We start from the raw sequence: 23,365 nt of genomic DNA on the forward strand, positions 1-23,365 counted from the left end.
TCAGGGGTCATGGGTTCAAATCCCAGCTCTGCCACTTGTCAGCTGTGTGACTGTGGGCAAGTCATTTAACTTCTTGGTGCCTCAGTTCCCTCATCTGTAAAATGGGGATTAACTGTGAGCCTCGCGTGCGACGACCTGATTACCCTGTATCTACCCCAGCTCTTAGAACAGTGCTCGGCACATAGTAAGCGCTTAACAAATACCAACATTATTATTATTATTATATACGTTTTTTAAATCTTTTTTTTAACACGACAGTCTCTTTGGTGCTTTGTACATAGTAAGCGCTTAACAAATACCGTTATTGTTATAACAAATTATTATTATTATTATTGTTATTATTATAGTTTAGACCTGCCTTCTCCAACAAAGTTACAACCCAAAAGCTTCCGTCCCACAAAGTAACCGCTAGAGGGCATCCAGCAATAAGTATTTTAGCATTTTCTTCATAAATCCTAAAGCCTAGTTGGATTCTTAATTTCCATCTGAAATAAGCAAATCTGTCCCAAAAAACCCCTAAATTTCCAGCTCAAGACGAGGAGTCCTGAAATTCCATGGGTGCTGCCAATTGCAGGCAGTGAGATGTGTTAACTCAGCACATAACTTCCTTCTCTTCCAGCAAAACAAATTCAGGATGTTAGAGTACTTTGCGGGATTGGGATCCTATGGGACCGAGCCAAAGACACAAGGTTAGATGGGCAAAAAGCCACCTGACTGGGTTTTGACTGGATTCAGATGACCCTCTACCCACAGCCTCCAGTTTCTGCCCCCGGCATGGACTGTGACTTGTCGGCTAGAAAGCTAACGAATTGGATAACGCCCCAGGACCCGCTTCTTGTGGGGGTCCGGGGGAAGGAGCCCCGAAAAGTGCCTCATTTCTCCCCGGCACTTTCAGAAATAAACTGGCCTGGTTTATTTCCCACTGGGTGGCTTCTCAGTATCGTGGTTGGGTAGTGGAGGCACAGAGTGAGAGGGTTGCAGAAAATTGGACCAGCCTCCGGATTTCTGGTCATGTTGGGCTCCAAAATAAGTTACTCCTGCTTATCACTCCGTGGAAATAACAAGGATCCCAAATGACCTGCTTTCCTAAAACTTACAGGTACTTTGAGATTTTTTGCTTCCATCCGAGCAAAGAAAAGGGGAAGATTGGGAAATGGAGGAAACCTAACTCTACTAGGCTGGCTTTGATTATGAGATAATTTGCTTGTTCACCATATGCACACTGAAGAAACAAACCAAAAATATGCACTTTGGTGTAGTCACGGGACTCTTACAATCTGATTTTAGGCTTGAAAACACACTGTCTTTGTTTTCATGGTTTCTACTCTTTGATTTTTTTTTATAGATCTTAAATTAATCTGAAAATAGTGAAAAAGTATCCTTTTTTTCCTAGGTGCATCCGCAGCAACATCGGCTTCTCTTTGAAGTGTTTGATGAAAACCGTTTGGTATGTTACAATTCTATTAACCAATTGAAGCATGAAAAAATTGGGTGAAATTGTAGAGCGGAAAGGAAAAAAAATGAAAATTTGGAAAAGCAAAGACAGGTTTTAATTCCTTGAGATGAAACTTGGGCTGTGGTCCTATATCTTCCCTAAGTTCCCCTGACTGTCGTGATGTCCGCTTCATGGACTTTCCTTTTGCATCCTTAAGAGTTTAACCTTAGTTGTCTTGCTTGTTCACATTTTGCGGAACTCCAAATCATTTTTATTGCGTGTACTTGTAGCTGCCCTTTGTGTTCAAAGGGACTGCTCGTTAGTGGAGGCAATCACTTTCCTAGCGGCATGTGGATTTGGTGATGCCGTTTAGGACTAAATGTCCCCTCTTCCAAGAGAGGAAAATTCCGTCCTTGGATTCGGGACCGAGGCCATTACAGAACTGGGAGCTCTTTGTTGTGTCCCTTTCTTCCACGTACCTTTTCTCAAAAAAGTGCCACCCCATTTCCCTAAGGGTCCCCTTTTCTGCACAGCATTTCTTAACTGTGCTGCCTAATCCGGTGATAGACGTCAGAATACCCTGAAAACAGTTCTTCGGCTCACCCTGCCATATGACCCACTTGTAGGGCTGTCCCGCTGATAGGCAGTCAGTCAACTGTATTTATTGAGCACTTACTGTGTGCAGAACACAGTACTAAGCGTTTGGGAGAGTACTCTGTGACGGGGCCAGCCGTTGTAATTGCCACGGGCTTCTTTCCTTAAGGACTTCCCATTCATTCAGTCGTATTTATCGAGCACTTACTGTGTGCAAAGCATTGTTCTCAGCACTTAGAGAAGGAGCATGGCTCAGTGGAAAGAGTCAGAGGTAATGGGTTCTAATCCCGGCTCCGCCGCTTGCCAACTGTATGACTTTGGGCAAGTCACTTCACTTCTCTGTGCCTCAGTGACCTCATCTGGAAAATGGGGATTCAAACTGTGAGCCCCACATGGGATAACCTGATCACCTTGTATCCCCCCAGCGCTTAGAACAGTGCTTTGCACATAGCAAGCGCTTAACACATACCACAGTGATCATTCCCAACAAACCCAATGTTTCGTGGATGGCAGAGGCAGGACGGGAGTCAGCTGTTACCCCTCTTCTGTGCCTTCTTACCCAGTGGCCACTATCCAGAGTTGCGAGTCCCACCGGCTTCTCGGACAAGCCTTGATCCCATGAACTTCCAGAGGAAGTGGGGAAAATAGGGCAGCCGAGCAGCTTGAGCTTGAGCAGTGGTGGTTTTCCTATCAGGTTCACCACTGTGCTATTAGATCGGTGTGGAGAAGACTAAAGGGACACAGAAAAAAAAAAATGTTGGTATTTGTGAAGCGCTTACTATGTGCGAAGCACTGTTCTAAGCGCTGGGGTAGATCCAGGGTCATCGGGTTGTCCCACGTGAGGCTTACAATCTTAATGCCCATTTTACAGATGAGGTAACTGAGGCACAGAGAAGTGAAGGGACTTGCCCACAGTCACACAGCTGACAAGTGGCAGAGCCGGGACAGAAGAGCTCCCAGGTCTGTAATGGCTTCGGTCCCAAATCCAAGGATGGAATCTTTCCTCTCCTGAAAGAGGGGACATTTAGTCCTAAACTGTGTCACCAAATCCACAAGCCGCTAGGCAAGTGATTGCCTCCACTAGCGAGCAGTCCCTTTGAACACAAAGGGGCAGCTACACGTACATGCAATAAAAATGATCTGGAGTTCTGCAAAATGGGAGGAAAAGACTCAGTGGGGGATATCTGCCCTTTTAAACCTCCCCTTCCCCCTCCCCTGCCTCATCGCAAGGCCTCATCGGGGTAGCTGCCCTGGGTCTCACACTCGTAGAGAGGCAGCTACTAAAATGTCCTGTTGAGAGAAACAACATAATGGCAAGTTCTAAGGGGTTTTTCCTACCCACTGCTGTTTTTATTAGTGCAAGCCACGATGAACTGTAGTGGCGAAGTTTGCCACCTGCGTCTGTAGCAAGGTTGTTAATTTAGGGGCTTCCAGAGCAGTGCTAACTCCCCCTCCACCATTGGTCTATCCTGGGGTTTGGGGTTAAGAGCAGGGTGGACCCTGAGGACCTAGTTAAACCTGGTAAAAATGTGATCAGATTGAGTTGTTTAAAAATGCTTGATTCATTTATACCTGTTTTTGGAGCTGTACTTATCCCCAGCCCGTAGTTGTTTTTAAAGGTGCAGCTCCAGATACTTAAGCATCCTAAAAACCTTGAGGGTCACCGTCATTGGAAGCGATCCTTAGAGAATTTGAGATCCTGTCGCCGTCACGGGTATTTACCGCGGGCAAGTCGGGACCTGCTCTCTTGGCCTTAGAGGGAAATTTCTGGAAAGAGAGATCCCATCTTAGGGCTCCTCCGCCCATCCGGAATTGCGCAGGAATTCAGATTTCCTGACTCCGAGCCCTGCTCTTTTCACCAGGCCACGCTGCTGCTTATTCCTATTCAACCATTTTCTTACGCTTCCACTTAATTAGCCGGGCACCCAGAGTAGTTCTGAAGCGAGAGAACGGTACTCCACCAATAAAATCTTGCCCAGAAGTAGTAATGGTGTATATTCAGTGCTTACTTTGTGCAGAGCGTTGTACTGAGCGCCGGGAAAGAGTATACAGGTGGAGCTTAGACACGGACCCTGTCTCGTCACCTTCTAATCATAATGTGAATCCCTTGGGAAAGACTGGAGACGGACACATGAGAAGCGATGAGACACTGAAACGTCCAAGCGGCATAAAGGGCGGGGGCTTTACAGTTTAGACAAAATTGAATATGGAGCTGTGGTTAGAGGAGCGGAACTTCTCTTCGCCATTCGCAATAGACAGTAAGGGCTGCGCAGTCACTGACTTTCTCCAAGTTAGTTATATAAGGCCTCCCGCTGCAGGTGGCGGAAAGCGGGAAGGGATGGGGTCTCCTCAGTGGCACGGAAGGCAACTAGTGCCGGCCCCGGGAGGCGGGGAGGGAAGGCAGTTGGCTCTGCCAGGGAGGCGAGGCGGCAAATGCCGGACTTTTCCTTCGTCTCCGGGGGCAAAGGGGCCAAGGAGGCACGGCAGCGGCTCGGGTCCGGAGCAGAGTGGAGCATTCTGAGAGCAGCCAGTCAGTTCCTGAGCTGTGGTGGGAGGGCCCAGACTGTGCAAGACACGGTTCGCTTAGCTGTGATGGAAGCCTCCTGGTGGCTTCGTGAGTTTGTGTGTGTATATGTGTATAATAATGGTGGTATTTGTATTTAAGTGCTTACTATGTGCAAAGCACTGTTCTAAGCGCTGGGGGAGATACAAGGTGATCAACTTGTCCCACGTGGGGCTCACGGTCTTAATCCCCATTTTACAGATGAGGGAACTGAGTCCCAGAGAAGTTAAGTGACCTGCCCAAAGTCACACAGCTGACAAGTGGCGGAGCCGGGATTAGAAGCCGTGACCTCTGACTCCCAAGCCTGGGCTCTTTCCACTGAGCCACGTGGGATCGCTAAACCTCTTAACTCTGAGCATCTGGGGACTCTAAGCTGCACTTTCACGAGATGTCATATCCCAAACCAAATGGCGACCGGAAGCAGAGGAGCCTGGTGGCGAGAGCACAGGCCTGGAAGTCAGAGGGACCTGGGTTCTAATCCCAGCTCTGCTGAGCGCCCGCCGTGTGACCTTGGGCAAGTCGCTTCACTTCTCCGCCTCAGTTTTCTCACCCTTAAAATAGGAGTACCTGTTCTCCTTCCTACTTAGACTGTGCGCCCCATGCGGGACAGGGACTGTATCTGACCTAATTAATCTCTACCTATCCCAGCGCTTAGAACAGAGTTGGACATATAGTAAGTGCGTAACAAATATCATAAAAGCAAAATGTTCCACTTTCCTATATAGGCCCCTGAGCTTAACTCCTGCTCTGGGATCAACGGCTGCCTAGATTCAGTTGTGCAAGAGAACAGCAACCGTTTTACCCCAGTGACTCCTATTTTCTCCAGAGGCCTAATGAGTTAAGCGCTTGGTACAGTGCTGTGCACATAGTAAGCACTCAATAAATACTATTGAATGAATGAATGAGTTAGCACCACAGGAGGGCAGTTATCACTTACCTCTTCATGTTCTTTTGAGGAGCAAAGGGATTAGGACTGGAGCGCGCGCCAGGCCGACAGAGGAAGCCTCCATCACTTCCGAGCTCTAGCAGCGAGGGGCCACCACTCCTGAATTTAACGTTGCTGTAGCGTTAAGACGGGAGGGGGGGGATTGGCTGGTAGATTCAGAGAAGCTGGGTGACGGTTTAGGCGGTGGGGAAGTGACAGGAGTAATACTGGAAGTGTCTGCAAAAATAACTGGCACCTGCCCCGGCCCTACGGCATTGAGGTCGGAGGCCGAGAAGTTTGCAAGGTGGAACATTGAGCATGGCCTAGTGCGGACAGCGCGGGGCTGGGAGTCAGAGGACCTGGATCCTAATCCACTTGTCTGCTGTGGGTCCCTAGGCAAGTCATCTAACTTCTGTGCCTCAGTTTCTTCACCTGCAGAATGGGGATTCGCTACCTGTTCTTCCTACTCTGACCGAGAACCCCGTCTGGGGCCTGATTATCTGGTATCTATCCCAGTGCTCAATACAGTGCTTGGCACATAGTCAGCACTTAGCAACAACAAAGAAAACCTCGTTGGTGGGCACCCTACATCTGTAGCAGGACAAAATGAACCTTAAACTATTTGGAATAGGAGAAAAAAGCAAAGTTTTTGCAGGCCTTTCAAACACCAGAAAGGTTGCGTGTTTCAAATCCATGTGAGCCAAAACCTTGATTTTTTTTTTTCTTTGGGTCCGGTGGGAAAGTGAGGAGTAGAAGTTGTGCTCTGGCCAGAGAAGCTTTCTAGGCCAGGTTTTTTTGTTTTTTTTTGCAGGGGGGTGTTATTTTTTGGTTATTACGGAGAAATGGAGCTTAAACCAAAACAGTCTGTCAACCCTAACTGTGGAGTTGTTGCTGTAACTCCAGGATGGGAAACTGATAGAAATATTCCTGGGCAGAGCAGGGAAATGGTTTTCCACGGGGCTCTAAGCCAGACTTGCGGAAAGCCTGAGACCTTCACAATGGTTTTCAACTGCATAGTTCTGAAACAAGGAAAATCATGCACTCTGCAGATAATACCTACCAGCCTTGAAAGTACGGACTGTGCCATGGTTTCTGGGGAAGGGAAATTTCCAAGCCAAGCTGAAAGGAATACAGTAGCTGGCTCCCTTCCTTTCCGTTCAACCATATGAAACACTTTCTTTGACTACTTTAAAATTCCGCTTTTACCCTAATCTTAAATTACATTTACTGATGCCAAAATTGACTGATTTCTAGCCATGTCTAAGGGTTTCTTCTCCACCCGTATTTTTCTTGACATCAGAAATCATTATGCTTTGTGAACTTTTCTGTCCCTTGGTTTTTAGGACTCTTTTTTCTTAGGTTTTTCTTTTTCCGTCTCCTACCCCTTCAGCGAGTTCTCCTTTTCAGCTTTACATTTTTTCTTAAATTCTGTTTTGTCAGTCAATCATATTTATCGAGAGCTTGAGAAACCCGGGAATGATCCAGCAACCTTTAGATGTTCAGTTTTGATTCCACACTTATTTTTCCTCTTTCACTCTTTCAGTGAAGGCTCCCATCCACTCAAGACGTCTTTGACGTGTCGGGTGAGATTTGTTCTTTCTTCCTGTTCTTCAAACCTGACCTGTTTTTGCCTCCTATCATTTAATCGATTCATTCAGTCTCATAGACTCGTTTCACAGCTTTCTATTCTAGGCGTAAATCATTTTAAATAGCCCAAACTAACTGGTTTACCGTTATTTCTTCTGTGTGGTCGGGTGAGGCGGAGTTTGAGGTGCTCCTGTCTCAACCTTTCCGAGTCTTTCCTTATGATCATAAGAATAAGCTAGGGATTCATTCATTCGTTTGTATTTATTGAGCACTTACTGTGTGCAGAGCACTGCACTAAGCGTTTGGGAGAGTACAGGAGTAAACAGACACATTCCCTGCCCACAATGAGCTTACAGTCTAGGGAGAACGGGCAAGATAGATGCATCTTATAGTAGGTCCGCTACTGACTCCGATATGTTCCGTATTTGAGGATACAACAACCTGAAAGCTGGCGTCAGAATCCACTTTTGATCTCTTGGAAATTCTTCCAACTAAAAACCAAAGACTTCCAGCAGGATCAAAAATCTTTAAAATAGTCACCCAAGAACCACTGTATACTAGAGAACTGTGCCCTGGAGGTACATACGTGATCAGTCCATCAATTATATTTATTAAGCCCTTGCCGTATGCAGATCCCTGGACCAGGCATTTGAATACACAAAGCTATTGAATTAGGCGAGCCACTTTGCAGATTCAGCGAACACTGTGAGCTAAGAGTAGGAAAAATAATAACTGGGGTATTTAAGTGCTTACTCTATGTCAAGCACTGGTCGAAGTGCTGGGGTTGGTACAAGGTAGTTGGGATAGACAGGGCTCACAGTCTTGATCTCCATTTGACAGACGAGGTGACAGGCCCAGAGAAGTGAAGTGATCTGCCTAAGGTCACACAGCAGACCCGTGGCAGAGACTCAAGTCCTCTGACACCCAGGCCCATGCTCTTTCAACGAGGCCAAGTGAGTGTGGGGAAGACTTGGCCCGTGGTCCAACCCTCACCCGGAAAACTGTGCACACCCACCAGCTTTCAGCAGCAACACGGAATTTAATGTCGCCAATGAATTCCGTTCACGCAGCCAGTACGGTAATCCAGGGTAGACCAACAACAGATAGAAATTGGAATCTCTAAGTCCAGCGTGGCTTTCGATGCCAAACGGTAAAGATCCCAGCAGGACACAGAGCGTCGTTCCTGTTTGAAGGTCTAAAAGCTGAGGTGATGTCCGTTTATCCACGGGACCACAGTGGATAAACTTCTTGAGCAGTTTCCTCGGCTTCACCTGCTGGTAGGAGAACGGGATTAAAGCCGGGGGGATCCTAGGATGTAGCCGGGACAGTGTTGGTCACCACAAAGCTTCTCAGAGTAGGTTATGAAAGGAGAATGCCCTCAAGTACTGTGTAATGGTAAACTGAGTCGGGATGTTCCCATTCAAGGTGGAAAAAACAGACGCCAAAGATATGTGTGTGTGTCTTTAAGTGTTTAAATGCTTACTATGTGCCAACCGCTGTACCAACACTGTAGATACAAGATAATCAGGTTGGACACGGCCCTGCCCCACGTGGGGCTCACAGTCTTAATCCCCATTTTACAGATGAGGTAAATGAGGCCCAGAGAAGTGAAATGACTCGCCCGAGGGTTGGGATTAGAACCCGGGTCCTCGGACTCCCAGTCTCAAGCTCTTCCCGCTATATATCCCGCTGCAAGGAGGCGATGTACTGCTCAGGGATGGGGAAAGGCTTTTCCACAGCTTCAGGAACACCAAAAGAACGCCCGGGGTTTTAAGAATGCTACCAAACGTTGATTCCCGTTTTCAGCAAGAGCAAGAAAGTGGCCTCTGGAAACTCTCTGGCAGCTCGATGTTTACTACTGTCAGCACCTTGTCAAAGTATTCCTGGACTGGCTATTAAAGGATATCATCACCCTTGCATCCAGACACAGAGCAGATTCAGAAATTAATGGGGTATAATAAAAACGAGCTTTTGTGTTTCATCAGATCCAGGGGAACGAGCGGCCAACCCCCTCGCAGTCCCTCTAACTGCACCACCGGCCTGCAGCAGTCGTCCAAAAGTCTGAAAGAGCACTGGCTTGGGAGTCAGAGGACGCGGGTTCTAAACCCAGCTACGCCACTTGCCTACTGCGTGGCAAGTTTACTTTGCCATGCCTCCGCTTTTTCATTTATAAAACTGGGACCCAATACCTGTTCTCCCTCATACTTAGGCTGTGAACCCCCTCTGGGACAGGGACTCTCTCTGACCTGATGAACTTTGAATCTGTTCCGGCACTTAGATCTGTGCTCGACACACTATAAGGACGTACTAAATGCTGTAATTATTATTGCTTCTATCCATTGATGCCGTTCCATTCAGGGTCGTAACCAATCTTCAAGACTTTAACCGTGTAACGTCTGAAAAGTTACACAGCGTGGGAAGCAGGTGGGTAGAGCATAGGCCTGGGAGGCAGAGGACCAGAGTTCTAATCCCTGCTCTGTCACTTGTCTGCTGTGTGACCTCGGGCATATCAGTTCACTTCGCCGTTCCTCAGTTCCCTCATCTGTAAAATGGGAATTAAGAACGAGTCCCATGGGGGATATGGGCTGTGTCCAAGCCGATTAGCTGGTATCTACCCCAGTGTTTAGTATATTGCCCGGCAGTACTTAACAAATATCATTTAAAAAAAATTGAAATAAAAGCTGCTGCTTAGATTTTGGCAGGTTAATAATAATGTTGGTATTTGTTAAGCGCTTACTATGTGCAGAGCACTGTTCTAAGCACTGGGGTGGATACAGGAGAATCAGGTTGTCCCACGTGAGGCTCAGTCTTCACCTCCATTTTACAGATGAGGGAACTGAGGCCCAGAGAAGTAAAGTGACTTGCCCACAGTCACACAGCTGACAAGTGGCAGAGTCGGCATCTGAACCCATGACCTCTGACTCCCAAGCCCGGGCTCTTTCCACTGAGCCACGCAGGTTCTTGATAGGACTTTATGCTCGATGACAGTTGAAGGGTTGTGAACCCTCCCATAACTGTTAGATGGTTGGAGCCATCAAAACGTATTAGCGGTCCTGAGGTAGTTAACATTTTCAGTATGGAAATGCAGAAGACTCCTGGGGGAATAATAGCAGCTGTCAGGAGGCGGGTAGTTTTACCTTGGGCAGAGATTTTTTAGGTAGATCTGAGACCAAATGACAGATTCAGGGATATGCATCATTGTGGGGTAATAATTACGGCATCTGTTAAGCGCTTACTATGTGCCAAGCACTGTTCTAAGCCCCTGGGTAGATACAAGATAATCAGGTTGTCCCACGTGGGGCTCACAGTCTTAATCCCCATTTTACAGGTGAGGCAGCTGAGGCACAGAGAAGTTAGGCGGCTTGCCCACAGGGTGTGGGTTTAGTCTGTAGCTACACAGTCGTATTGAGCGCTTACTGTCTTCAGAGCGATGTACTAAGCTCTTGGGATTGTACAGTATAACAGACACGTTCCCTGCCCACAGCGAGCTTACAGTCAAGAGGGCCCCATGTGGAAGGGTAGACTCTCACTGCCGGTAGCATCAACTTTGAAAACAAGTCAATTTTAGGCAGTGTATTTTGATCCATATAGTCCTTTTAGGGGTGAGGAGAGTCTTTGGGGAAATCTTGGCATGGTGAAGGGCCGGGCTGAAGTGGGTAGGGGAGTAGGCTAAAGATTGGTGATGGCGTATGTTGCACCCCCCTCCAGAGGGTTAAGCGCTTACTATGTGCAGAGCACTGTTCTAAGCGCTGGGATAGATACAGGGTCATCAGGTTGTCCCACATGAGGCTCACAGTTAATCCCCATTTTACAGATGAGGGAACTGAGGCACGGAGAAGTTAAGTGACTTGCCCACAGTCACACAGCTGATAAGTGGCAGAAGCGGGATTCAAACCCAAACCTCTGGCTCCCAAGCCCGGCCTCTTTCCACTGAGCCACGCTGCTTCGGTGTATTCTCCTAAGCATTTAAATACAGTGCTCTGCACACAGTAAACGTGCATTAAATCCACCGAATGATCGATTAAAAAAAAGTACATGGGTCCGTCCGTGGTCCAGAAAGGGCACAAGCCCAAGGTGGTGGTGAGTAAGCAAGAGAATGGTGAGAATCAAGATGACCCTGCAAACTAGAGAAACTTGAGAAGCAGGATGGTGTAGTAGATAGAGCTCGGGCCTGGGAGTCAGAAGGACCTGGGTTCTACTTCTGGCTCCACCACTTGTCTGCTGTGTGACCTCGGGCAAGTTGCTTCACTTCTTTGTGTCTCAGTTGCTTCATCTGTAAAATGGGGATTAAGATTGTAAGCCCCGCTTGGGATATGGTCGGGGTCCAACCCGATTAGCTTGAATCTACCTCAGTGCTCAGGACAGGGCCTGGCACGTAGCAAGCGCTTAATTACCAGTAAAAAGTGATTTCAGTATTTTAATTTGCTCTCTTCCCATTTTAGCAAAAACCTTTTTTAAAAAAGGACCCAAACTATTCTCTGTCGTATGGTACTGGGGATTCCAATTCCTTCCCTTTAGCTTCTGAATGAGCTTTATATTTGGAGCACGTGTTCATAATGGGGTTCTGTTTTAATACCCTGGGTGGGTAAAGTGGCGCCCATTCATTTTTCATCAGCAGGGTACCAAACCATATTTGAAGTGTCTTTTGTAATCTTGTAATTGAAAGACAATTTGGCTTATTGACGCTGGTAGCTCGGGAATATAGATAAAACTCGTGACGATAAAAAGACTTTAATGTAAAGTTTGGGAATGGGGACGGAATCTTCCGTGTGCTAGGCCTCTGACCCATCTGGGTTTAGCGTTGCTTCTTTCTCAGTGGTTAGAAAGTGGCCAGTGAAGAGAGGAGGTTTTAGGGAGGTGAACTACCAAGGTAATGAAGACAGGAGGAAAGATAAGAAGAAAGGGATCATAAGGAGAGGAAGGATTTCACGGGGTGGTAATTGCTACCGTCCTTCATCCTGTAAAGGGTAAGATGGGAAACACAAAGCCCCCAGCGCCCTCTGGATCAGGCACCTTTAATCCCACTCCCTCCCGTGAAGGGACCTGCCAAACTTGGGCAAGTCACCTCACTTCTCCGTGCTTCATTTCCCACCTCAGAAATGGGGAGTGAGACTGTGAGCCCCATGTGGGACAAGGATTGTGTCCGACCCGATTGGCTCGTATCCACCCAGCGCTTAGGACAGTGCCTGGCACATCGTAAGTGCTTAACAAATACTATTATTATTATTATTAAAACTTGGTGTCTAAAAGATAGACATTTTAAGATGACATTATTTTACATGTTTATGGAAGGCACACTTGACAAATATTAGGATGTCTCCTTATAGTCGAAGCCACTTAATGAGGAAAATGAATAAGACAAAAGTCTTGGTCTTTTATAAGCCGGAGCAAAAATGTATATTTTACCTTTGCTTCTTATTAAAAAAACACACCTTGGGTGCAGAGCTTATTGATGTAAATAACTGAGCCATTTTACTTGGTTTTTCTATGAATAAGCCAGTATGTATTTATGGCTGCAATTCTGACTGTGAAATTCAGGTAACGGGGGTTAAATACACCCTACGGTATTCTTGAAAAAACAAATCCGTTGCTTTCAAATCAAATACCAAATTTGGTCCGCGACTTTTGAGACACTGAGTAAAGCCTCGCACTTTTATTGCCTACTAAACCGAAAAGGCAGAAAAGGTTAAACAAACAGAGCGCCGAAAATATCCACCAGCACAACCCGTAAACAGACAGGGGATCTAGTGTTCTCTGTCCTTCGGGCTGTGGCGCTAAGCAATTCCATGTCAGTGTGGTCGTATTTGGGGCTGGAATGTAAACAGCTGTGTACTTTCAGTTTATAAAAATAAATATCTGCAGGATAATGAGTAGTTTTGTATCGATAATCTGCCCGGGCAATTGAAGAACCACTAGGGGCCAGACAAGAGCTTTGGCAGGTATTCTGGCAGAACTGAATTGGCACCGGGAGGTATGTGTTGGATGTGCGAATCGTTTTCAGACTCTAATTTTTCACAATACTTTTCGTCTGCGAGGTGTATGGGAACCGTAGGATGAGCTCCAGCGTGCTGGGTTTCTGAGTAGCTGTTCTCATCTCTATATGTAACTTTCCGGAGTCCTCACACCCACGAGATGGGGCATTCGAACCCCACCAGCTAATTCGAACGGGCCCCCAAACTGAAAGGGATCGTGTGTAAAAAGAGTTTTCTACCCCCTTGATCACCGAGATTCATTTTCCCGAGTGGGAGAAATCCAGAATTTATCCCACGATTGGACTGTTGGCCTCCAACGATTTTTAGAGCCTTTCCGGCGTAAAACTGTGTCCCGTCCCCCCCCCAAGGTTTAATACTTCTGAGATACTCGAAGTAATTGACTTCTGATTGTGATCATCATTATTAACGGCTGTCTGCATAGCTTCCCTGGATTTTTAGTATGGTTACTATTTGGAAATCCAATCCTTGATTTGATACTCAATTATATGGGGCTTCGTTCCTACCAACTTCCTGTAATTCTATACCTCCGGGTAAAAATATTAGTGGTCAAACTGTGCCGGAGAAAGTTTAGGCACGTTGATCCAAGACGTTAAAATGTTTAACGAGTAGAGCTGGAGCAAAATATACTGTTTAAACTTTAAATGGTAGAAGATTGTTGATCTTGTGTTACTCATTCATGCAAATTGGAGAAGGTATAATTGAAACAAGGTTGGCAGTGTTTCAGTCAGTGTGCTGCAGCTGAGCTCGGCTTAAAGGTCGTTGGAAATCAAGTGCTTTGTAAGTGAATGCATTTCGACTACTAGCGATTCAAGACATTTCAGAAACTCCAGTCTCGGGAATGGTCGGTTGGCAGGCTTGCTCGTAACGGTGGCTAGTCCCTAATATTTGGATTAGGACGAAGGCTTGGATTTAGTAGCTCTTGCAGGTAGCCGACAAACGATTTTGTTTTCCGGATTCGGTCCAGCTGCTTGAGACGGAGAGCTCCGTTTTGACTTTGAGTCTCTAACATGTATGGAAACGAGAACAGATGGCACGGAGGTTAAGATTGCATTTTGCAGCCAGAAGAAGGAACACCGATCCACTGTCGGAAAGCTCCGGAGATGACCTGGATGATAATCCTCCCATGTGCTTCAGAAGACCGTCCCCGGCTCCCGCGTCTAACACCGTGCAGATGAAGCTGACTCCGAGGCAGACTGTCCTGCCTCCGGGAGCACGGGAAATCGTTCGGTCTCAGGAGGGTTCGGCTGCTCCTTCGTCTCAGAGCAGGCACAAAAAGAGCACCTTCCTGCAGATTTCCCTCCGGCCGACGAGGTCGGATGGATACCTTCGGGCCGGCACCGTTGTCGCCGCTGGCGAAGAGGCGTCATTCAGTGGGGTCATCGAGGAAGCAAACTGCGACGGGACCGTGGTCGATAACGGACTGAACGTGATAAATGACAACGGCCTTCTGGGCAGCCCTGCCTCGTGTCACGGAAGCCTGTCCAGTTTTGGAGCCAGCGACAGCGGATCTTACAGTAGCAATGGGAGCGATTACGGGTCAGGTACAAGCACCGCAAGTGACGGTGTCTCGTGCAGTATCAGTATCAGCAGTGACAGTGGCGGCCGTACTCTTCCTCGAGGTGACGGTTCCCTTGCTAACGGCATCGTCTGCGGGAGTCCCTCCTACGCCGACGCTTATAAACGTGTGCCGAACAGGTGCGCTACCCCCTGTGAAACGCTGAGAAGCGACAGTTCCATTTCCTTCGAGGAAGGACTGGAACAGGCAATAGAGAATGCAAAATCACCAGCGAGAACCAAATCGAAAATTCCGTTAAGACGCTGTTCGTCGCTGGTCATTTTCCCTAGGAGTCCTTCTACCACCCCGCCGACCTCTCCGACGAGCCTAAGTCCCCTCCCAAGCAGAGGACCCTATCAGACATCACACCAGTTCCTCGTCTCTCCCGGCGAGCTCGCGCAGAGCCAAGACCCCACTCCTCCCAGGGGATTTCTTTCGACGGCAGTCAACGGGCTCCGGTTGTCTAGAACCGTGTGTCTTCCCGGGGAAGTCAGAGATATCCGGCCCCTTTACGTCAGAAGTTCTCCCCGGGAAAAGAATCTCTCTTCGGTCAAGACTCCAAAGAAGACGGTGCGGGAAAAGTCTCCCGAAGGACGCTCTTCCATCTCGGTGCGTTTCACGCAGCGAAGAACGTACGCCTCGAGGAGCGAAGCAACGAATGGCCATTGCAGGCTAGAGAAGCCCTTGGAGGAGTTGAAACTTAATTCTGGTGGAAAACATCCACACCTAAAACTGATCCGTAGCACGTCCGCTTGTCTGCCGGCCTCCCAAGATGCGGACTGTCGGCCAGACGCTAATGGCGAATTGGGCAAACCGAATTCACAGGCCAGCCAGAATCACCATCTTTTACAGAGAAGCATTTCCTTGGAAGGATCTTATCAGAATGTTCCTTGCTGCCTGTCCAGTCTCAAGTACAATTGTTCCAAAGTAGGGACGTCCCAGTTACACATTCAGTTCGCCCGTGGAAATGAAGGCAAGGTCAGTAACCTTCAGAAAGAAAGCAAGAGATATTGCAAACGGGAGCTGTGCAATAATTCAAGACGATCTCAAAGGGTAAGTCTGTTTTGGTCACCCGAGATAAAGAAACGTTGACTGCCGGAGTATATCCTAAAGTGAAATACCGTAGGACATACTTGACTCTAAAGTAGTCGTAGCCAGAGCAGGGTGTTGGGAGTCCAGACCAGTTTTCATGCTCTTATACTTGGAAAACAAATCTGTAGTAGTCAAATTTATATTCATAAGCCTGACCGACTCCAAATAGTTTTCCACGGTGTTTGATATGTTTTCCACATGTATTAAAGAAGACACTAGTGAATGATTTCAGCTTTAAAGCATTTTAGTAGCTGAAAAATAGCCTTCAGTCTAACCGATGTGATTATTTTACATCAGTATATGCTGAATTTTTCTAAGAAATGTTAAAATAATTCTAATTCATCATTTAAAATTATATTGGGAAACAAAATAGCTCCAACTTTTTCGTTCCTTTTGATCGGGGAAAATTAAATTGGGGCCGAAAAATGCCGACCTTGTTTCAACCTGAAATTAAAGGAATTAATTCTTTCATAACTACGACTTTATTGGGTACCAGCTTGAATGATAGGTACTGTACTCTTAGTTTAAAGGGAGTACTAAGAAAATGACATTTGCATTTGCATACACCCTGAACCACAGGAATTTAAAGTTTCCACCCTATTTTTCATAAACCAGCAATTTGGCCTTGCTTGTACACTGTAACTTAATCTTTTAACGGCATTGCCCTCGAAATTACAGCCCTTTAAGTTTGGGGGGGGGTTTGGATCCTAAGGCTGTCTTCTTGATCTAGGTAATCATTAATAAACACCGTTTTGTTCTACTATTAATGCTCTTTCTCCAATAGTGTGAAATTTTAACATTTAAAACTGATTTAGTTTCCTGAAATATAAGGAGCAAACTAAGAAATATTTTTTTCATAGAAAGCTTTGGTGATCCCTGGAAATTCATGTGAAGTCTAACAATCTTGGATAACAAGGCAGAGGAGTTTTAATAAAGCTTTGCTCTTTTGTTATTGAGTGATCTGTATTAACTCTGTTGTTCATAGGCAAACATAATTTCCCCAGTCACATCGTCACAGATCAAAATTTATTAAGTCATTGACAGCACAGAAGATCATATGTGGGTAGAAAAGATCATTGTCAGAACTCTGGCTTGAGAATAAGAATTCTGTTAAAGAAATGATTTTGACCTTTGAGACCTTTAGGCTTTCTATTGAAGTTGTAGTGTTGGTTTTTTTATTTCCTGTATCCTAAAAAAAAACCCCAATCCTAGTGAAATCAGCTTGATGTAAAGTTTGTTTCTTTGCTTTTATACAGTTACCTTGTGGTCAGAATACTACATAGTGGAAAATTTTTGCCTCGAATAATTTCTAGGAAGAATCCCAAGACATGGCTCATTTTGGAACTTCAATTTGTGGATATACTTTTCTGATGGGACACCCATCCTAGAAAATCATTTAAAAGTTACGATAGAGGAAAGTATAGAAGATACTATAAGTGATGTTTCACGTGGGTTAAACTGTGGTTTTCAATTCAACGCTCCAAACTTGGTCAAAGAACCTGGGCCTTTGTGACTGTCACTTTCATTTTTAGAGTATTTAATTTCAGAGTACCAAAACCCGAAGTTCATCGGAGCCTTAAGCTGGCTCTCCTTTTTAAATTATTTTTTGCATCCTTTCTTGTCCATATCAAGCTATCAAGCTCCAAAAGTAGGATTTGTAGAACAGCTAAATGCATCTTCTCTTAGACTTGCTTGCAGGAAGTCAGATCTTGCTATTGAAGAAAGCATTAATATCAGTTTTTATGTAACGGGCTTAGTTGTGGTAAAAATAAGATTTGTACTCTAATCCTTTGTTTGTCAATAATCACACACGAATCCGTCTAATTATAGTGGTATGTCGTAACTCATTTAAAAATAAATAGCTCCCGAAATATTTCTCTTGACTCCAGTTAGTCTGGCCTAGTATACTGATACGCCGAGTGCGGGTTCAAATTTAACAAGTTGATATTAGAGTAGCATTTAGTAATGTCAACTATCTGCACAGGGCAGTCATGAAATTAAATCAGTGCCCTGTCAGAGACCCCAGTGTCTAAAGCAGTGAAAGGTCTATGCGATCTTTTCTTACGTGTCTAGCTACCAGCTTCCAGCAGCACAGTATCCTGTTTCATGCCCTCCATAATCAGCAGCTTGTTAAAGACTGATTTAAAAAATTTGGTGAGAAAAGTCGTTTCTCTCTGACAGCAGATCCTAGGCCACATTTAAGTGGATCGAAGAGAGAATGGTCAGATTGCGTTTCGTTGGACTGTGCACCTCCGAGTGATAGCGAACCAAACTTGCATAAGTAGCCTTGACACTTTGTCATGCATGGGTTCAGTCCCTTATCTTCTTTTGAAAAAATTGTATGCAGCATAGGACGTTCCAGCGTCACACTAGTCAGTAGGTGTTCTAACGTTGCGGCCTCCCTTTCGATCTCAGTTGTATTTATTGTACGCAGACCTCTGTATTAAGTTCTTGGGAGGGTAGAGTGTAACAGAATTGGTAGATATGTTCCCTGCCCGCAGTGAGTTTACAGATTAGAGGAGGTTTCAGGCAGTAGAATAATCAATGGATGTGCATATAATGGCCGTGGGGCCTAGGGAAAGGTGAATAGATGGCGCAAACCCGAGTGCCAGCGTGATGCAGAAGGGAGTGGGAGAAGAGGAAATGAGGGTTTAGTCGGAGAAGACCTCTTGGAGGAGATGTGCTTTTAATAAGCCACCGTATAATCGAGGATTGTACTTCTTGCTAATTGTTTTTTGGGGAAGCAAAACTTCAAACCAGTTCTGAGTTGCCATCTTCCAGATTTTTGCATGGGTATTTGTCTCTCCCAATGCAGTTTTCCCCCTTTTCCCTGACTTGCTCCTCACCACTTGTTTCTGTGTCTTCTGCTGTGGTATGTTGCTTGCATCTGTGATATTTAATTGATGGTTTCTCAGAGATGTAATTGCTTTTATTTTAAAAATATCAACATTTATGTTCTTATCTGTATTCAAATACCAAATTTTTTCAAATGCATAGGTAGTTTGTGGGTGATTTTTTTTTTATTTTTGTCAGTCGTTTAATTCCCATTTCATGAAACATAGAAATATTGTCTTATGCTGTCAAGATGTCTCCGACCCGTAGCGATACCATGACAGCTCTCCCAGGATGCCCCACTTCCATCTGCCATCGTTCTCATAGTGTATACAAAGAGTTTTCGTAGTAAAAATACAGAAGTGGTTTACCATTGCCTCCTTCTGTGCCGTAAACTTGATTCCCCGCCCTCAATTCTCTCCCGTGCCGCTCCGCAGCACGGGAGAGTTTTGACTTGTAGCAGATGGCCTTCCACTCTCTAGCCACTGCCCAAGCTAGGAATGGAACGGGTAAGCCACTGCCTTACTGTCCCTCCCGTAGTCGAGCCTGGTAGAGGACTGGAAACTCTCCAGGTCGACCCTGAGAGGAGTATAGAAGTATACCTTTTTCAAATATTTGTATCGTTTCTTCGATTTTCTTTTGACTCCAATCTAAAGAAAACTCTTGGAAACTCAGGTAAGCCAGGTGCTGGCCTATGAAATGCTTTACCAGCTGCTAAGTATGAAGGGGGGGATTCAAGATAATCAGATATAGCTGATCAGTCTATCTTACATGGGCTCACATTCTAAGAGCTAGGAAGAGCAGACATTTTATCCCCATTTTGCAGAAGAGGAAACTGAGGCCCAGAGAAGTTGAGTGACTTGCTTAGGATCTTTCCGCAGACCAGTCACAGCGCTGGGACTAGAACTTGGGTCTCCTCGTTCCCAGAATCCTGGCCTCTCCAGTAGACCACTCTACCTCCCATCAGCCCTTAGGTTATCAGGCCAGGCCAATCTGCCCAACCTATTCGCCTGTGGCTTGGTTGCCACTGTCCATGCCACTTGCCGGGCCAGTTGCACCCCTGCTCCTGGGTTTATTCCGAAGTCCCCGTGGCCTATTCATAGCTCCGTTTCTTCCATTTCCTCCCTCCTTTGACCATCTCCACCCCAACTTAAGCAGCAAGGGCATTGTTGGGTGATCCGGGGTGTTGGCATGCTGATAGAGAACTGTTTCAGGACCAATCCCATTGGGATATTACTTGAAATTCCATCCACTCCCAGATTAGCAGCAAAAGGCCAATGATGGTCTTAGGTGTTGTCTTCAAGTCATCTAGGCTTCCAAAAGTTCCAATGGGGAGGTTGGTCACGGTGCATTTTACCAGAACCTACTAGATGGAAAGAATCAATGCATTTTCTTCACTAAAATAGAACCACCTTGGCACTGGGAGAATCTCCACCCCAACCGTCTCCACCCCAACTTGAGCAGCAGGGGCATTGTTGGGTGATCCGGGGTGTTGGCATGCTTCCTTGAAAGCAGCTGCAGCAGCTGGGTCATGACTCTCACTGGGAATCTGGGCCATGCCCAGCCCGCGTTGCTGGTGGCTGTGATAGACTCTACATTTTTAGAAACCAAGACATTCAATCACTAGTTTTAAGGAAGACATTTGCAAGTATTCATATTTTTCCCCCCAGCAGACTCCACACCCTGACAGTGTGTTTCCATTTTACAGTATTTTCTCATCAATAGATTAGTTACACAGGACTACCTTGCTCTTCAAATATTTCACATGAATTTTTACATTCTCTTAACGTGTGAGTGGAGATGTCAGGAGTCTCCTCCTTTTTGCCTTCCTCTAATTCCCCTTTGCTTTGTTCCCATTTCTTCTATCCTCTGTTTTTTGATCATCATATTTCGCTGCCCTCGCGCCCCCCTCCCCGCCAAAAACCCTACCTAACAGATTTTCCCTGTGATTTATACAACTGGGATGGACCTCGAGAGACCATCCGGTTTAGCACTTTGAATAAAGAGTAGACAGCATCTCAGTCTGCCGTGATATATGGTTGTCTCCAAGGTCTAAAGATGTCCCAGGGAGGAGGTCCTAAGACTGTGAGGGAGTCCTTCTTTACAAGTCCTCAGAGTGTCGACTTTGGAATCAGGAGCCCTGGTTTTAGCTTTAACTCTGCAGTAGATTGTAGGGTGAAGAAATCTTTGTGTCTCCATTTTCCTCTATCAGTAAAACACTAATAATGGCCAGTTAAGTATATTCCTTCTCTGCAGGGATGTTGGAGCCAGATTGTCCCAGTGCCAAGGTGGTTCTGTTTTAGTGAAGAAAATGCATTGATTCTTTCCACCTAGTCGGTTCTGGTAAAATGCACCGTGACCAACCTCCCCAGTGGAACTTTAGGAAGCCTAGATGACTTGAAGACAACACCTAAGACCATCATCGGCCTTTTGCTGCTAATCTGGGAGTGGGTGGAGTTTCAAGTAATATCCCAAGGGGATTGGTCCTGAAACGTTTCTATATAAGATCTTCGTTGATGGCCTGGTTTAAAAGATTCAGAACACACTAATTTTTTTATGGTATTAAACGCTTACCATGTGCCAGGCATTATACTGAGCTCTGGGGTAGGTATAAGCTAACCATGCTGTACGCAGTCCGTGTACCACATGGGGCTCACCATCTTAATCCCCATTTTACAGATAAGGTAACTGAGGCACAGAGAAGTGAAGCCATTTGCCCAAGGTCCCACAGCAGACAAGTAGTGGAGCCAGCATTAGAACCCAGGTCCTCCCAAGAGCCCTGAAGTCAGAGATCCTGAGGAGATATTCCTAGCCATCAGTGGTATTTATTGAGCACTTACTGTGTACGGAGCACTGTACTAAACACTTAGAAGAGTACAATACAGTTGAGTTGGTAGACACGATCCCATCACAGGTAGAGGAAATGTCATGGTGTGAGGATATATACATAAGTTCTGTGGGGCAGAGGGTTGGGTGACTCTCAAGCATTTAAATAATAGTAATTATACGTGTGGTGTTTAAGGTTCAAAATCATTTCACATATATGCAGTTCAGGGCTGAAATGCTCCTGTCTGCCAGGCCTGTGCCGTATCCACTAGGCCATACTCCTGCGTTTGCAGTCAATACTTAATTGGGTGACGTCTCCGACATGCTGGAAGGCAGGAATAGAAGTGAAACGCGGTTCGATGGGGAAAATGGGCCTCCCTAAAGGAGAATGCAGTGAAAAGAGAGAAATGAAAACCAGAACTCTCATGGATTTTTCAAAAACCCAAATGCAAGACGGAAAAGGCTGACTAAGCGCGAGTGTAACGGAACTCGGCTTCATAGTTGAATATAGCGAAGTGTGAGTCAGCAATGTAGTGCTGTTATTTAAAAAGTCAACTTGGCCCTGAGAGATATCTACAAGAGAATGACCTACTTGAATTGTCAAGTAATCCTCCCTCTCTATGCTGCACTGTTCAGCTCTTCATCCAAGTTGACATTTACTTTGGTCACTAGACTTTAAAAAGGATGTAGAGCTGGAGTAGAGTCCAGGGAAGAGTGACAAAATTCAAGAAAGGAATAAAGAATAGGTCCTATCAAGAAAAGTGAAAGAAATCGGAAACTACTGATTCTAGGGTAGATGAAGGGGGGCTTGCGGGGAGAGGTGTTCCTTTGTTTTTTGTTTTTTTTCCAAGGATTGCTTACCACTGGTTCTCCATGTTCCCCAAACCTGAATACAGACCAGTTGGCTTGAAAGTGTGTTTGAGTAGGAAATATTGCGGTTGGATTTAAGGAAGACTTTATCGACTGTTAGGGCAGTTGAGCACTGGAAAGCCTTACAAAAGAGTTTATGGACTTGCCAGCTATTTAAGAAAAAAGAAATAAGGCATCTCCTGGTCCCAGATAGTTTCATCATCTGGAAGCCGAGGACTTGGTGGGACTTTTTTTTTTAAAGACCCCTTCTAGGACTAATAGTCTGTGATTTAGTAGGCTTCTACCGTGACCAAATGGTCTGAAAGTTCATCTACTGCCATAAATCCCCAACTTGTCTAGAAACTAGGGACAGTAAAGTCCAGTGTTTGACATTCTTGGAAGGGAAGGCTTAGGTAAACTAAAATTATTATTAGTATTCCCAATATTGTTAAGAGACTAGGAGTGTAAACTTGAATAAATTCCATTGTGTTTTTTTTTATTTGCAGGTTGAGGGGGCTCAATTCCCAGGAGAGCTGGGAGAAAAGAGAAGCAGGAGGGTCAAGGAGAGACTCAGATAGCCCAGTCCTTTGGCTGATGCTCAGGAGAGGCAAAAGGATAGCTGTTCATGCTTATGCAGACATTTTCAATAACCAGTTTAAACTGTTGCTGGGTGGACGGTCACTGGTTGTTTTTGTACTTCTCCCGTTGGCTCCCCTGTGAGTAGGCTGTGCACCCACATTTTTACCACTCAAAAAGGAATTATCTTTACAGTTTAAAAAATCAAGGTGCGTGCCTATCCCCTCAAGCCCACCCGAGAGTTTTAAGTGGGTCACGGTTGGATCCAAGGTCAGCCCTGAACTGCATATATGTGAGAGGATTTTGAACCTTAAAAATAGCTTGCCTGCCCACCCTCCTCCCTGAATTTGGAGCAACAGGCATTCTGGACCATCTTGGGCCCATTTCAAACCTTTAAAAAGGGTTCAGGGAATTCCCATTCTCCCCCCTGCTGCCCCCTGATTATTTATTCAATCGTATTTATTGAGCGCTTACTGTATAAGTGCTTGGGAAGTACAGTTCAGCAACAAATAGAGCCGGTCTGCCCACAGCATGTTTG

The 23,365-nt window shown here is 45.7% G+C and overlaps 1 protein-coding gene and 1 non-coding gene across 5 annotated transcripts in view; one reads left to right on the plus strand and one right to left on the minus strand.

The window, feature by feature from the left end:
* The window catches only part of NEDD4 (NEDD4 E3 ubiquitin protein ligase), a 118,701-nt gene that overhangs the window by 31,094 nt on the left and 64,242 nt on the right, over positions 1–23,365 (plus strand). For 2 of the 4 annotated variants that reach the window (XM_029070541.2, XM_029070542.2), the window contains exon 1: positions 13,834–15,705. In XM_029070541.2, coding sequence (XP_028926374.1) covers positions 14,125–15,705 — 1,581 coding nt within the window. In that variant the 5' untranslated portion in view covers positions 13,834–14,124. Of the gene's footprint in view, positions 1–1,393; positions 1,448–13,833; positions 15,706–23,365 lie in introns of those variants that run through there. The other 2 variants (XM_029070543.2, XM_007669246.3) reach the window with 2 other exon arrangements.
* Positions 19,029–19,165, minus strand: LOC114814055. Its single transcript, XR_003761797.1, has one exon. It is a non-coding gene; the product is annotated as a small nucleolar RNA SNORA7 (small nucleolar RNA).

Source organism: Ornithorhynchus anatinus, chromosome 8 (genome assembly GCF_004115215.2).
Source record: "Ornithorhynchus anatinus isolate Pmale09 chromosome 8, mOrnAna1.pri.v4, whole genome shotgun sequence".
Taxonomy (NCBI): Eukaryota; Metazoa; Chordata; class Mammalia; order Monotremata; family Ornithorhynchidae; genus Ornithorhynchus; species Ornithorhynchus anatinus.